The sequence below is a fragment of the Rhinoraja longicauda genome, chromosome 3 (assembly GCF_053455715.1).
Source record: "Rhinoraja longicauda isolate Sanriku21f chromosome 3, sRhiLon1.1, whole genome shotgun sequence".
In the NCBI taxonomy this organism is placed as follows: Eukaryota; Metazoa; Chordata; class Chondrichthyes; order Rajiformes; family Arhynchobatidae; genus Rhinoraja; species Rhinoraja longicauda.
This window is the reverse complement of record NC_135955.1, coordinates 81,282,642-81,295,240: the sequence shown is the minus strand read 5'-3', so window position 1 is coordinate 81,295,240 and position 12,599 is coordinate 81,282,642. Positions and strand designations below refer to the sequence as shown.

The following is a 12,599-nucleotide window of genomic DNA, read 5'->3' as shown; positions in this document are numbered from 1 at the left end:
TCGGATGCTGGCTGCACTTGGAATCACACGGTCTTCACGCAATGTCAAAACACCACAATGAATGACAATGTTCATGTGGAACATTGTTGTTTTTGGGTATCTGATGCAGAAAACCCTTCTGAAATGTGATACCGTTTCCATATCTTTGAAGTATGTAACATAATGGCAAATCATTTATGTGCATAATTTTCTTGTTAAAAGTAAGTTTTATCCATTGTGAGAAATAGAATTTTGAATACTGTATGTGTTGTGTGTTTATATTTGCAGAAATGATCAAGTATGAACTAAGCAATTGCCAACTAGGTTATAGTTTATATTGAGTGATTAATTAATTCTTAATCGTCACAACCAAATCCAAAAGTTGTTCAGATTTTAACGGAAGTGTATTGATATTTGCATTCGAAGGATAAAGGAATCACACAACATCCAGTCACTATGAAAGCCAGTAACTTTACTGATTTGTCTGCAAAATACAAATTATACCTTATTTCCAGCGAGAAAAACTTGAATTTTCCCATAAAAGTTTTCACTACAGACAGCTGAATTAAGTCCCTTGAAATACATAGATGTAGTTAACTTAGTTATTAACATCTTTTTGTCATCAAGTGGCGACAAAGTCCAGCTTATGCCGCTGTGAGCCTCTTTATTTTTGCTGCAAATGTCCACATTTCCCCCATTTACAAGCAATTATTTTGTATTACTATTGTATAATGGAAACAAATCCTCAGAAAAAATAACAGCAAACCAGCTGGAGCAATCCAAGTATGTTTCAGGTCAATTATATTAGTCCTTCTAAAGCAATCCAGGGTTACAGCTTAAACAAAATTCCTTCATATAGAGCACCAGTACCGTATTTCAATGGCTAATTAACTGACCTCTTTAATCTGTTTTGAGGTATGGATGAATTTGAGGTATGGTTAGGGAAAATATATATATACCTGAACAAAGGAAAACAGAACACAATTAGAAAAGCATATTTGCAAAATGATGGCTAACTGGATTGCTCCACATCTTTGGTTAAAATATCAACAAAAGCCTTTATCATTACTCTGCACTTGAAGCACACTAAATAGACTAAATAAATATTTGATCAGTCTTTCCAGAACTCTGTAGTGGCAGGAAACCAGATTCAGATGACAAATGCCACATTATATACTGTGGATGCCACAAACAATAAAAGTTGAAGCACTCACATTTCATTTTGTTTTAGGCGATTGTCTTCTTTGAGCAAGTAAGTGGTTACAAGAACACTTTTGTTTTAATTGTTGAGTGACTTTTACAAGAACCAGATCTTCAAAGCGTAGTTAACGGAAATGACAATGGTGGCGTATATTTAAAGTCCATTTCTTGCTTGCTTTTTATGTAAAAGAAGACTATTTCAATGGCCAACTATAAATAAATATATTGACAGACTTCAAAAAATAAACTTTCAAAAGTATAATATACTGAATTGACTCATATTGCTGATTTTCTTCTGAAGAATACCTAAATTCTAAATGCGGTTTATTTTGATGGCGTGACCATTTTGTTGGGTGTTTAAATATTCTCGGCAACATTGGGGCACCCCACTTATCATAAAATTCTGTCCTTTAGAGGTAGAATAGTGGATTTTGCAGAATATTCTGTCAAAGCTGATCTGGTTTGCTGATATTTTCACTATCTCATCTCTTACTATTATGACATCTGCTGGCTCTGATATGTCAACTCAAGTCACTGGCAGCAGTAATGTATTGCAAACATCATGGTATCAGTAAATGGTTTTGCTCTCACCTCTGCGCAGAAGAGTAACAAGCTTTTTGATGTTCATGAATTTTATAAAACAGAAAATAACTTAAGTGCCCCCAAGAAAGTGCCACTGACATTTTTTTTTTGCCTCGCAGTACAGAACATTGCCTAAAATCAGTTAGCCAACAGGTTGTGTAAGTAAATGAGAATATATAAGGGGCTCTGCCCCAATAATTCTTAAAACCACAGTACTGTATAATTATGTGCTAACTCAGAAATAGCTCTGTGGTCAAACAAATAGCAAAATTATAACACTTGGATAACAATAAATGGAGGGTTGTAGGTACAGAAAGGAGTGACCCATTATGAATGACTTTGTGCTTTTCAATTCACTTTCTTAAAAATTGTGGATATTGATCTGCTGTAGCATGATATTATGCTAATAGTTTGATTTTCTATTAAATCAGTCATTTAAGTTTAAAAAGTTGCTTAATTAAAATACTGTTAGGAATATGTGGCTGCCTGACATTCATATATATACTGAGTCATTCATGAGAATTGCCTTTTTTTTTAATAACACGCACACACACTACAATGAAGATGTGAAGACATAAAAATTTAACTGGGATTGAAATACTAAGTTTGAGTTAGCTTCCAAATATCATGTAACATTAAATGGACCTGTTACAGAACAAAATGAAAAAAAAAAATCAATTCATCAATTATGATTGTGTTGTGGTCAAGGGCTATGATCAATAGAAGTTATATTTCCTTTTACGATCTTTAAAAACATACACTTTATGAAAAAAATAATAATATATTGGTGACAAATATCCATTTATTCTTCAGATTCAAAACATTCTGATTAGAAAAGCTATAAATCCAAATAAACTAATTGCGCCAAGTATTCTGACCAGGTCAAGAATAGATCAGCATTTCTGTACAATGCTCACAGCTACAAATTGATAGCCGGATGCAATGCAGCAAAATTAGCCTCAACACCTGGATTCAGCTGAAATAACCAAGTATCCAAAATGAGAGGCAGCCCCACTCCTTTCTACATTTTCAACTCCTAAATAGTAGCAAAATTTAGAATACATACTAAATCTATCTTCCCAACTAGTTAACCTCGTTATACTGAACACAGCCAACTTTGATTCTGCAAAAAGAGTGCAGAAGAGACCTAAGAATTCTGTTACTTAAACGTGCATCTGCACAAATACACCCCCCCCACTAATAAGATAACCAAAACAATGTTTGCTATGACCATAATTAATATATATTAGAAAGCTATACACAAGCATGTTAATTTCACAGATTTTAAAAGATTTTCTTAATATTATTTTTATATAATTAGAAATACACAATTAAAAAGCAAAACTCTACAAAGAGAAAACAGTTATCTTGGTTAGCAAAGCATGGAGTTTTTTTCATGGCTTATGGTAGTGCTTCCATATGAAGAGCCCATTTCCATTATTTTTAGGACTGTTTAAAATACCGGCAAAGCTATCAGGAAAGAAAAAAAAAAACATTTTGGCTTAGGTAACTACAAAAAGCCACAAATGCTTTGCAAACTTTTTTCTTGCTTTCATATGAAAATATAAGCAAAATGTAATGTACATCTTTTTAAAATCCACTTAAAATGTTAAACAGACCCAGAATTTGGACTTTACCACATATTAACGATGCTCCATCTTTGCCAAAGTATGGTTCTCTTTTGAATGAGTGATCCATTGTATTGAGTGCCAAGCTCTACTGATATGCCTTTTTCATTAGTATGTGTAGAGATGTCGGTGGACCAATTTGTTTTGTTGAAAATGATCACCAATATTTCTGGGTCTGTCAACCACCTATACATATATATATATTTTTTTGATTTTGTTGCATCAACTGCTCTTTTTCTTTCAGCAAAGATCCGCCAGTTCTGGCAAACGTTTCCTTTTAATCTGCTATTTACATGTAAATACGTTGAACCTGCAACATGACACTATCTATTGTAACATACATTTTGCAAGGGAGCACAGCAATGAAAAAGAGTTAGCAGTTAAATCTACATTGTACAAGGTTTTTCTTTGTACAGCTCAAGTGCTAAAGCTGTTATCTCAGCAATTTACGTTACTTTATATCACTGAGGCAAGTTAAAAGTACTTTTACAAAACAGAGTACCTGACTTATTTTTCACACACGGCACATATAATGTAGAACTCCCCCCTCCCTCCCTGCCCTGTAATGTAGCGCACACACACACTGCAAGAAAAAAAAGATTACTGAAGAATCTTATTATGTTGCCCATCCCTCAGACAACCTCATCCGCTTGACAGATGGACTTTCCCTTTCGTCTGGCGAAGGTCTTGTAAGTCCGATGGGGGAGTGGAAGTCGTTCCTGTGATCCTCTCGGTCGCTTCCGTCGTAGGAACTGCTACAACTGCTCAGACTATCCACTGGAGATCGCCCTGCGTCGAGCCTTGAGTGTTGTGGATATCCCAAGGGCGTGTGGGTGCGGTCTCTAGGAGGAGAAACAGGTTCTGACTTGATGTTGAGGCTTTGAGTAGCAGGCAGGGAGAGATTTGAACTCTGAGATAAGTGAGTGCTAGTACAAACTCTGTAGAAGGAAAGCAAATCAGTTACAGACTGAGGTGGGAGATTGCCCCCACCTGCTTACAAACAAACAAACATGCATGGACACCCACACGGACATACGTATATGGCAAGGGCCTGAATTGATTAAAAAAAATTGAGGTCACTTTGCTGGTAATAGAAAACTTTAAAATTGCTTTAATCTTTCCTAAAATTTTGGCTGCCAAAACTATATCGGTTTCCATATTGTTTGCACTTTCACATTCATTTATTTAATAGAACAAAAATTTCCTCATCAGAGGAAGTGCTAATATTTACCACTAATTTATGCTAAAGAAATTAAAGGTGATCCAGATTTGGTGCTTTTCTGATAATGCAAATAAATTACTGTTGCTTATTTAGAGACTGCTCGTGACTTTTTATGAATTTTATGTTTTATAATATATTTTATAGTTTTAACTAACTTTAGAAGAATTTTTCTGGTCTCATTAAAAAGATGGATGTGATAAATACTTCCATAAAGTTTAAGAAAAAGTAATTTTAATAATCTTCAGTCTCTTGAATGAGAGGGTGTCCAGAAGTTAAAAAAACAGTCTGACTGAAGACTTTTTTCAAATATATGTACCAACAGCATTGGCTTCAACAAGTACTGATTCTTGAGATTAAATATAAGAGCCAACTTCAATGGAACTGAATTTTATGTGCAACTGCCACTATCAGTTATATTTAGAAACCCTGACCCAATTCTACAGTAAGGACTTTAAAGCAAAAATCTGTGTAGTTTAAATGAAAGCATTTGTAAGGCACTATGCGATAGGATATGGCTAAATCCTTTTGCAGAATATTATAATATAGAGAATATACTAAACCTGTATAAATATCAGATTTCAGTACTTCTGAATTAATATTTTGCTTTGTTTCTTTGATTTTAAGTTAATTAACAGCCCACTACAGCAGCTACATTCATAATTTGCACTGCTACAGAGACCGATTAAACTATTACAACTTGATCGTAATTTATATTAGTGGGACGCTATTGAAAAGATTTGCAAGATTTTTTTGGTCATAAAGTTGGAATTAAGTTGGACAAAAATAATATATTAATATTCATAACCTTCCTCGTGATTGTATGGAAGTGTTACAATTTGGTTAGTAGTTATATGATGAGAACCATTATTGCAAAATGCAAATGTTGCATGTAAGCCCAATGTTTATTGCCTGAAGATCAGTGATTACTGTTCAAGAGAATCTTTTAACATGGGGGTTGCTTCTGTTACTTTATTTATTTAGTAACATTCTGAAATAGTCAACGTGGCTTTTTTTTGCTTTACAATTTGGCAATTTTCAGCAATAGAATGAAAACTGTGATTATCGAGCAGATCTATGTCACATTTATCTATCAGATAATCAGATCACTTAAATTTCTTTGTGTAAGAAAATAACTGCAGATGCTGGTACAAATCGAAGGTATTTATTTCACAAAATGCTGGAGTAACTCAGCAGGTCAGGCAGCATCTCAGGAGAGAAGGAATGGGTGACGTTTCAGGTCGAGACCCTTCTTCAGACTGGGTCACCCATTTACTCCAGCATTTTGTGAAATAAATAACTTACATTTCTTTAGTCGTTTCCCATTTATAAATTCCTAGGCAGTAGTTCATTCATGCCCCCAAAAAGATTCAAAATGCTGGAGTAACTCAGCAGCTCTGGAGGACATGGATAGGTGATGTTTCGGGTCGAGAGCATTACAACTATCCATGTTCTCGAGAGATGCTGGCTGACCTGCTGAGTTACTCCAGCACTTTGTGTCCTTTTGTACATTAACCAGGATCTGGAGTTCTTTGTTTCCCCTAAAAAGATTTTCAGCTTTAATGAAAATTACTGGCCCTCATGAGATTTCTCCATGAATTTTAATCATTTGAATGCAGGTCTTTCAGGTTGCAAGCTCAAAATGGAGCATAAAACATCTGACATCAGGTATTGGCCCCTCATCATTGAGACTTTTGATCTGTAAGATCTTAGCATCAGTATCCTGGAGAATCCCTAGGAATGCTCCTAGTGCACACTGTATACAGGGAACATTCCCCTTGCTTAAAAGGGCAGGCTGCAGTAAAAAAAAAATCCTAATTGGAATTATACCAGTGAGCAGCAATGCTTATTGCTAGTACCTAAGCAAGCTGGGTTGAGGAAGGAGGATAAACAGAAGAGGGTTTTGATTTTTTGGGAGGAGAGAAGATAAATCAGGGGTTGAAGTTGAAGCACTTTTGAGGTGTATCCATAATAATCAATTCAGATGTTCTGGCATCACACCACCATTACATTTTGTACCCCTTTTGGAATTTGTTGTGAATGTTATTGAGGTACTAGGCATTCCTTTATCACTAACTAATTTGTTTTATTGATGAAAAACAAAAAACACACATCAATTTTCTCTCCTTCCTCAGATGTTGCATGGACTGCTGAGCATTTCAAAAATGATCTGTTTTGAAAATCATTAACCATTTGATCTCTCTCTCTCTATAATATATATATGTATACATACATATATATACATATATATATATATACATACATATATATGTTTGAATAATATAACCACTGATTATGTTATTTCTTGTTTTCCAGTCCTGATTTAGTTCGTTGCCAACCAAATGAAATATCACTGTGCAGATGATGCCACAAAACAAGAGAAAATAAGGCACAAAGTGCTGGAGTAACTCAGCGGGCCAGGCAACGTCTCTGGAGAACATAGATGGGTGATGTTTCATGTCAGGATCTTCAGAGCCGATGCAAAACATCGCCGTTACACGAACCCTTGATTCGATCCCTGACCTGCTGAGCTACTCCAGCACTTTGGTGTCTGAACTCAGAGGGTCAGGCAGCGTCTCTGTTCTTTGTGTCTAAATCAGAAAATATTCTTTGAAATATATTCAAATACATAAAACCACAACACAACATACATGTGACACTTAATAGAAGTTAGTAGTTTCCTGCTTCAAAGGTCAAATTATCTTTTTTGTTGTTTTCTTTTGTAATTAAATTTCAGCTGTTCACATCATGAAGATACCACACTGCCCCCAGGTGGCTAGTCACTGCTATGCCATTTCCACACAAAATTAAAAGGTTTTACATTCATTTAACTCGTACTTAGTTTTAAAAATCACAAATGGCTTCATTCCGGGACAAGGATAATGTACATCAGATGTGCATCACATATATCTTAGGCCTCTACTGCCCTTGGATTCAGTTTAATTTAATTTTAGCTGATTAACATTGTGGCAAAGAATATCCTTTTACAGGAATAACATTGGACAGGTACATTGGACAGGTACATAGGAAAGGTTTAGTGGGAGATGGCCAAATGTGAGCAAATGGAACCTAGACCATGTTGACCAAATAGACCATGTTGGTCGGCATGGATGAGCAAACAGATCTGTTTCCATGCTGTATAACTCTAATGCACTAACATTAACCATGAAGGAACACCCTAAGTACAGAGGTTATGCTCTATGTGCACTTTGATGCTGATGAGTAACATTTTCCAAAACCCTGAGAACTTGACCAGTGCAATTTTCAGGCCAATTCTTTCAGTGGCATCCAAGGTTGCAAATTAGAAGCGGAATTAGACATACAGCTCCTCAAGCCTGCTTCACCATTTAATCAGATCATGGCTTGACTTTGCATTCCTGTCCACTTACAATAATCTCCACCCCCGTGCTTATCAAGAATCTAAGAAGGGTCTTGGCCCGAAATGTCACCCATTCCTGCTTTCCAGAGATGCTGCCTGTCCCGCTGAGTTACTCCAGCATTTTGTTTCTATGTTTGATATAAACCAGCATCTGCAGTCCCTTCCTACACAAGAATCTATCCAGCCCTGCTTTTAAAATATTGAATGAATCTGTTTTCCACTACCCTTTGAAGAAGATTTCCAAAGACGTGAATTTTGCGAAAATAAATTTCACTTTAGCTCTGTTGTGAATGGATGATCTCTTTTTATTAAAAAGTGACCCCAGTTTCTGATTCTCCCATCTCCAATGAGGATCATGTAGGTTTCAAACAAGTCACCTCTCTTTCTTCTGTACTCTTGTGGATATAAGCCGAGCTTGTCCAACCTTGCCTTGTCATTCCAGCAGTTGCCAGGAATTAGTCCAATAAACTTCTCAGACCTACTGTCAAATCATTAATATGAATTTCTAACTAAAGAGACCAATATTGCACACCTGCTGCAGATGTGATACAACCAAGCCCCTAGATAACAAAGAGCATACCCTCCCTACTTTTGTGTAAAATCATAGATCAATGGTGTTTTCCTCAACAGAACATAGAGGACAATATCTGGGACCCCATAACATCTCACAAGCATGGCCACACTCATAAGATATGAAACAAAGTTTGCCCCAAACTAATATAAATGCTCTAGCTCAATGGTTAGGATGCAAATCTTAATCTTGGCACTCTAATGAGATGGGTAACTCCCTTCTTCTAATGAAATGGATGGAATTTAAGGAATCTGATTTTGAGTGATCAAAAATACCACTTCAGTTGGATAGTTTATGATCCTCACTCTGCTGGCTGCCGACACAATTTCTCTTTCTTCTATAACAGCAATATCAATGCTAAAAAGTAAAATAATTCTCTTGCATTAATAATTGTGACTTGTTAATCAATACTCTGCAATAGGTGCATAAACAAATCGGTACAAAACTATGATTTTTTTGCTTCTTTGCAACAACACAGATATATCTACATATCGAATAAAATGCGAGAATGAAGAGATCAAATGCATAAATTATACAATAGATTAATTTAATCCTAAATTAACTGTGCTTACCCCAGCTGACTTAGAGCTGAATGCTGCATATTCTGTAGCTGATGTTGCTGCCAACCAGTCATTGAGCCCAGGTGGAGTGCGTTGGCAGTATTAAACCCAGTGAGAGATGATAAGTCAGCACTACTAAGCGAATATTCTTCATATCGACAGGCACCAGAATAACAATAATAATAAGAAGTAATATTAAAGTCATTAAAGTAACACGATGAAGATCAAATTAATCATTCAGATCATTGACAAAACAATTAACTGCTACTTTTCTGAACATCTTCAATATAAACTAGCTTGGATCATACAGAATAGTTTGAAAAATTCAGCTTGAAAATACGTCTTGAAAAAGACGTTGGCGGAACACTATTACTAAAAGGAATCAAAGAACCAAAGGCGGACATGTTTATAGGACAGAAAGTGGCCACTTGCTTCAACATCTCTGTGCTAATTCTGAAGCAATCAAAGCTAATTCCATTGCCTTTTTCCTTGACCACATTATCTTCCTCTGCTTCAGCTTTAAAAAAAAATTATTACATGCTGTGGCCAGCAGCTCAGAACACTCTAGGGCAAAATATCCCCTATTCTGCCCACCTGTATAAACAAAGATTTTTGAAACTTATGTATTGTGTTAGCAATAATTTTGAATAGATGACAGTATGTCATATGCTCTTGAGCCAGTCTTTATCTATTTATCCATTCACATTTTTCATTTAAGAAAAACAGTATTGTTTGCTCCAGGTAAAACAATCCTAGTGTCTGAGGATGCTCATAATTAAGTGCTTAAATATCTTTCCATTGAGCGCATGCCGATTATTTTTTCTTCCCCAAATCTATTACTTCAAAGATGTAGCCATGGGCACTTGCATGGGCCCCAGGTATGCCTTTCATTTTGTTGGTTATGTTGAACAATTCTTGTTCCAAACATACACTGGCATTATCTCTGCTACATCAGAAGGCTGCCTCCTGTACCAAAACAAAACTTGTTGATTTCATTAACTTTACAACCAACTTCCACCCTGCCCTCAAATTCACTTGTACTATCTCTGACACCTCTCTCCTTTCTTGAGTTCTCTGTTTCTACCGCAGGGGGCAGACTATTGATTGACGCCTACTACAAACCCACCCGATTCCCACAGGTATCTGGACTACATGTTCTTCCTCCCTGCCTTTTCCAAAAGACGCTATCCCCTACTCTCAATTTCTCCGTCTCCATCTCACCTGCTCCCAAGACAAGATGTTCCATTCTATGACATCTGAGATGTCCTCATTCTTTAGTAAAGGTGGTCTTCCCCCATCCGTCATAGAATGGACCCATCACCCACGTCTCCTCTGCGCCCCGTAGTTATGCTCTCTCTTCCCCTCCCCCTAGATGGCACAAGCATAGTTCCCCTGGTTCTCACCTTTCACCCCACCAGCTTCCGCATCCTACACATTATCCTCTGACAAATCTGTCAACTCCAAACTGATCCCACCACCAGTCACATCGTCCCATCCCCAACCCCTTCCATCTTCCACTGAGAAAGCTTCCTCCTTGATTCACTCATCCCTTTCCACCCAAACCACCCCCTCCCCAGGCACTTTCACCTGCAACTGCAGGAGATGCAACACCTATCCCTATACTTCCTCCTTCAACTTCAGCCAGGGACCCCTGCAGTCCTTCCAGGTGAGACATCCTTTTATATGCACCTTGTCTAACTGCATCCGTCGTTTCAGATGTGGCCTCCAAGCCTAGACTTGGCAGCCATCTCACTGAACACATATTCGGTCCGCCAAGGCCTGCTGGATCTTTCAGTTGCTAACCATTTTAACTCTTCTTCCCATACTGACCTTTCTGCCCTGACCTCCATTGCCAGAAGAAGGCCAGATGCAATCTAGAGGAACAGCACCTCATATTCCACGGGAAGCTAAGAACCCAAAGGTATGATCATTGTATTCTCCAATGTTTGGTAACTATATAACACTCCCCATATCCCTTCTTCCCCATATCCTTTAAAAAAAACCCACAATCATTAAAAATCATTGTGTGTGTTAAAATGCATGAACATTAGACAACAATAAATAGTAAGCAACAAGTTAATTGTGTGCTTACGAAGCAACATATGCTTTCTATTGCAGTACCAGGTGCAATTCATAGCCTGCAACTAGAAGCACATGGATGCAGATGGGAATTACAATGCAGCTGTACATTGGTGTATCAGAAACATGAAAGAATATTGATAGTACTCCGCTAACAACTACAAAGTGATGGGAGTTACCTACCAGTACCATATGTGGTGGAAATGGCTGACGGGTATCCTCCCATCCCGTGACCAGGCATAGTAGGCGTCGCTACGGAAACCACTGGCGTAGCCAATGACTGTGCAGCTTGCGAGTTATTTATTCTCTGATTCTGTGATGAACAAGAATTGCGACTTTTAAGTGTAAATTTTCAGACCAACTTAATAACTAACAATGCCCAGTTTCCTTTATCATCGTTATTTTTTTTTGCATATCCTTTCATTCATTTGTTCTATATCTCTCTACATCACCGTCTATATCTCTCGTTTTCCTCTCCCGTGACTCTCAGTCTGAGGAAGGGTCTCGACCCGAAACGTCATCCATCCCTTCTCTCCAGAGATGCTGCCTGTCCCGCTGAGTTACTCCAGCATTTTGTGTCTATCTTTGGTTTAAAAGCAGCATCTGCAATTCCTTCCTACACTATTAATTAACTTTTTATTGGCTAACGGGAAAAAAAATGCTGAAACACAGATTAGATTTGTTTTTAAATAAAATGAATAATTTAACACTATTGGCATTGACAAACTCTTCAAACCCACCATTTACCACACTTCAGGAGACTAGATGTTCCTAAGGTAACCAAATTACATCAGCATTTCTATAGTAACCAGGTCAGCAACCAATAACGATTTGTTATTGTGACAGGAAAAAGACCCTGTGGAAAACAGTGGGGATAAGCATGATGTCCCGCTATTATGTTTTTATGGATTCCAATTATTGTTCTCAAGGGGTTGGATAGCTTTAATGTTAACCATGAGCAGAGGTTGCAAGTGCCAGTATTTGCATAACCAGTAGGTGGTGGTATGTAACTTCAGAGTCACAGATCTTTAGCAGATGAATTACTCAATGTGTACATAATTTCTCACTTGATATCTGAAAGATCAAAGCATTTAAAGATGATCAAACGGATAACTTTTGGCACAGCAATTTCTGAGGTCTATTTTGATGGGTCTATTATGCCGTTCACACCTTCAACCCACTGAAATCTGGCCTTTTGGTTTAATGAAAACTGCCTACGTGGAACTGTGAGCCTTAAGACCCATGCGTTAGTGACGCCGCCCAGGGTTACAAGGTTATTGAGCATCTCAAATGAATGGATACTCGTGGTGATAGGGAAACACTGAAACTCCCCTAATAATCGCACTAACATCAACAAGCAGGTTGGAATAATGGGGGTTCAAGCCCAGAGTTGAGCAAAGCG

At 37.3% G+C, this 12,599-nt stretch overlaps 1 protein-coding gene across 8 annotated transcripts in view; it reads right to left on the bottom strand.

Annotated features, from left to right (window-relative positions):
* Positions 1-436: 436 nt before the first annotated feature.
* The window catches only part of mef2cb (myocyte enhancer factor 2cb), a 209,851-nt gene continuing 197,688 nt past the window's right edge, over positions 437-12,599 (bottom strand). For 6 of the 8 annotated variants that reach the window (XM_078396524.1, XM_078396527.1, XM_078396526.1 and 3 more), the window contains 3 exons: positions 11,381-11,510; positions 9,131-9,266; positions 437-4,327 (listed from right to left, as the gene is read on the bottom strand). In XM_078396524.1, the coding sequence (XP_078252650.1) occupies positions 4,006-4,327; positions 9,131-9,266; positions 11,381-11,510 (588 nt within the window). In that variant the 3' untranslated portion in view covers positions 437-4,005. The remainder of the gene's footprint in view (positions 4,328-9,130; positions 9,267-11,380; positions 11,511-12,599) is intronic. The other 2 variants (XM_078396529.1, XM_078396528.1) reach the window with 1 other exon arrangement.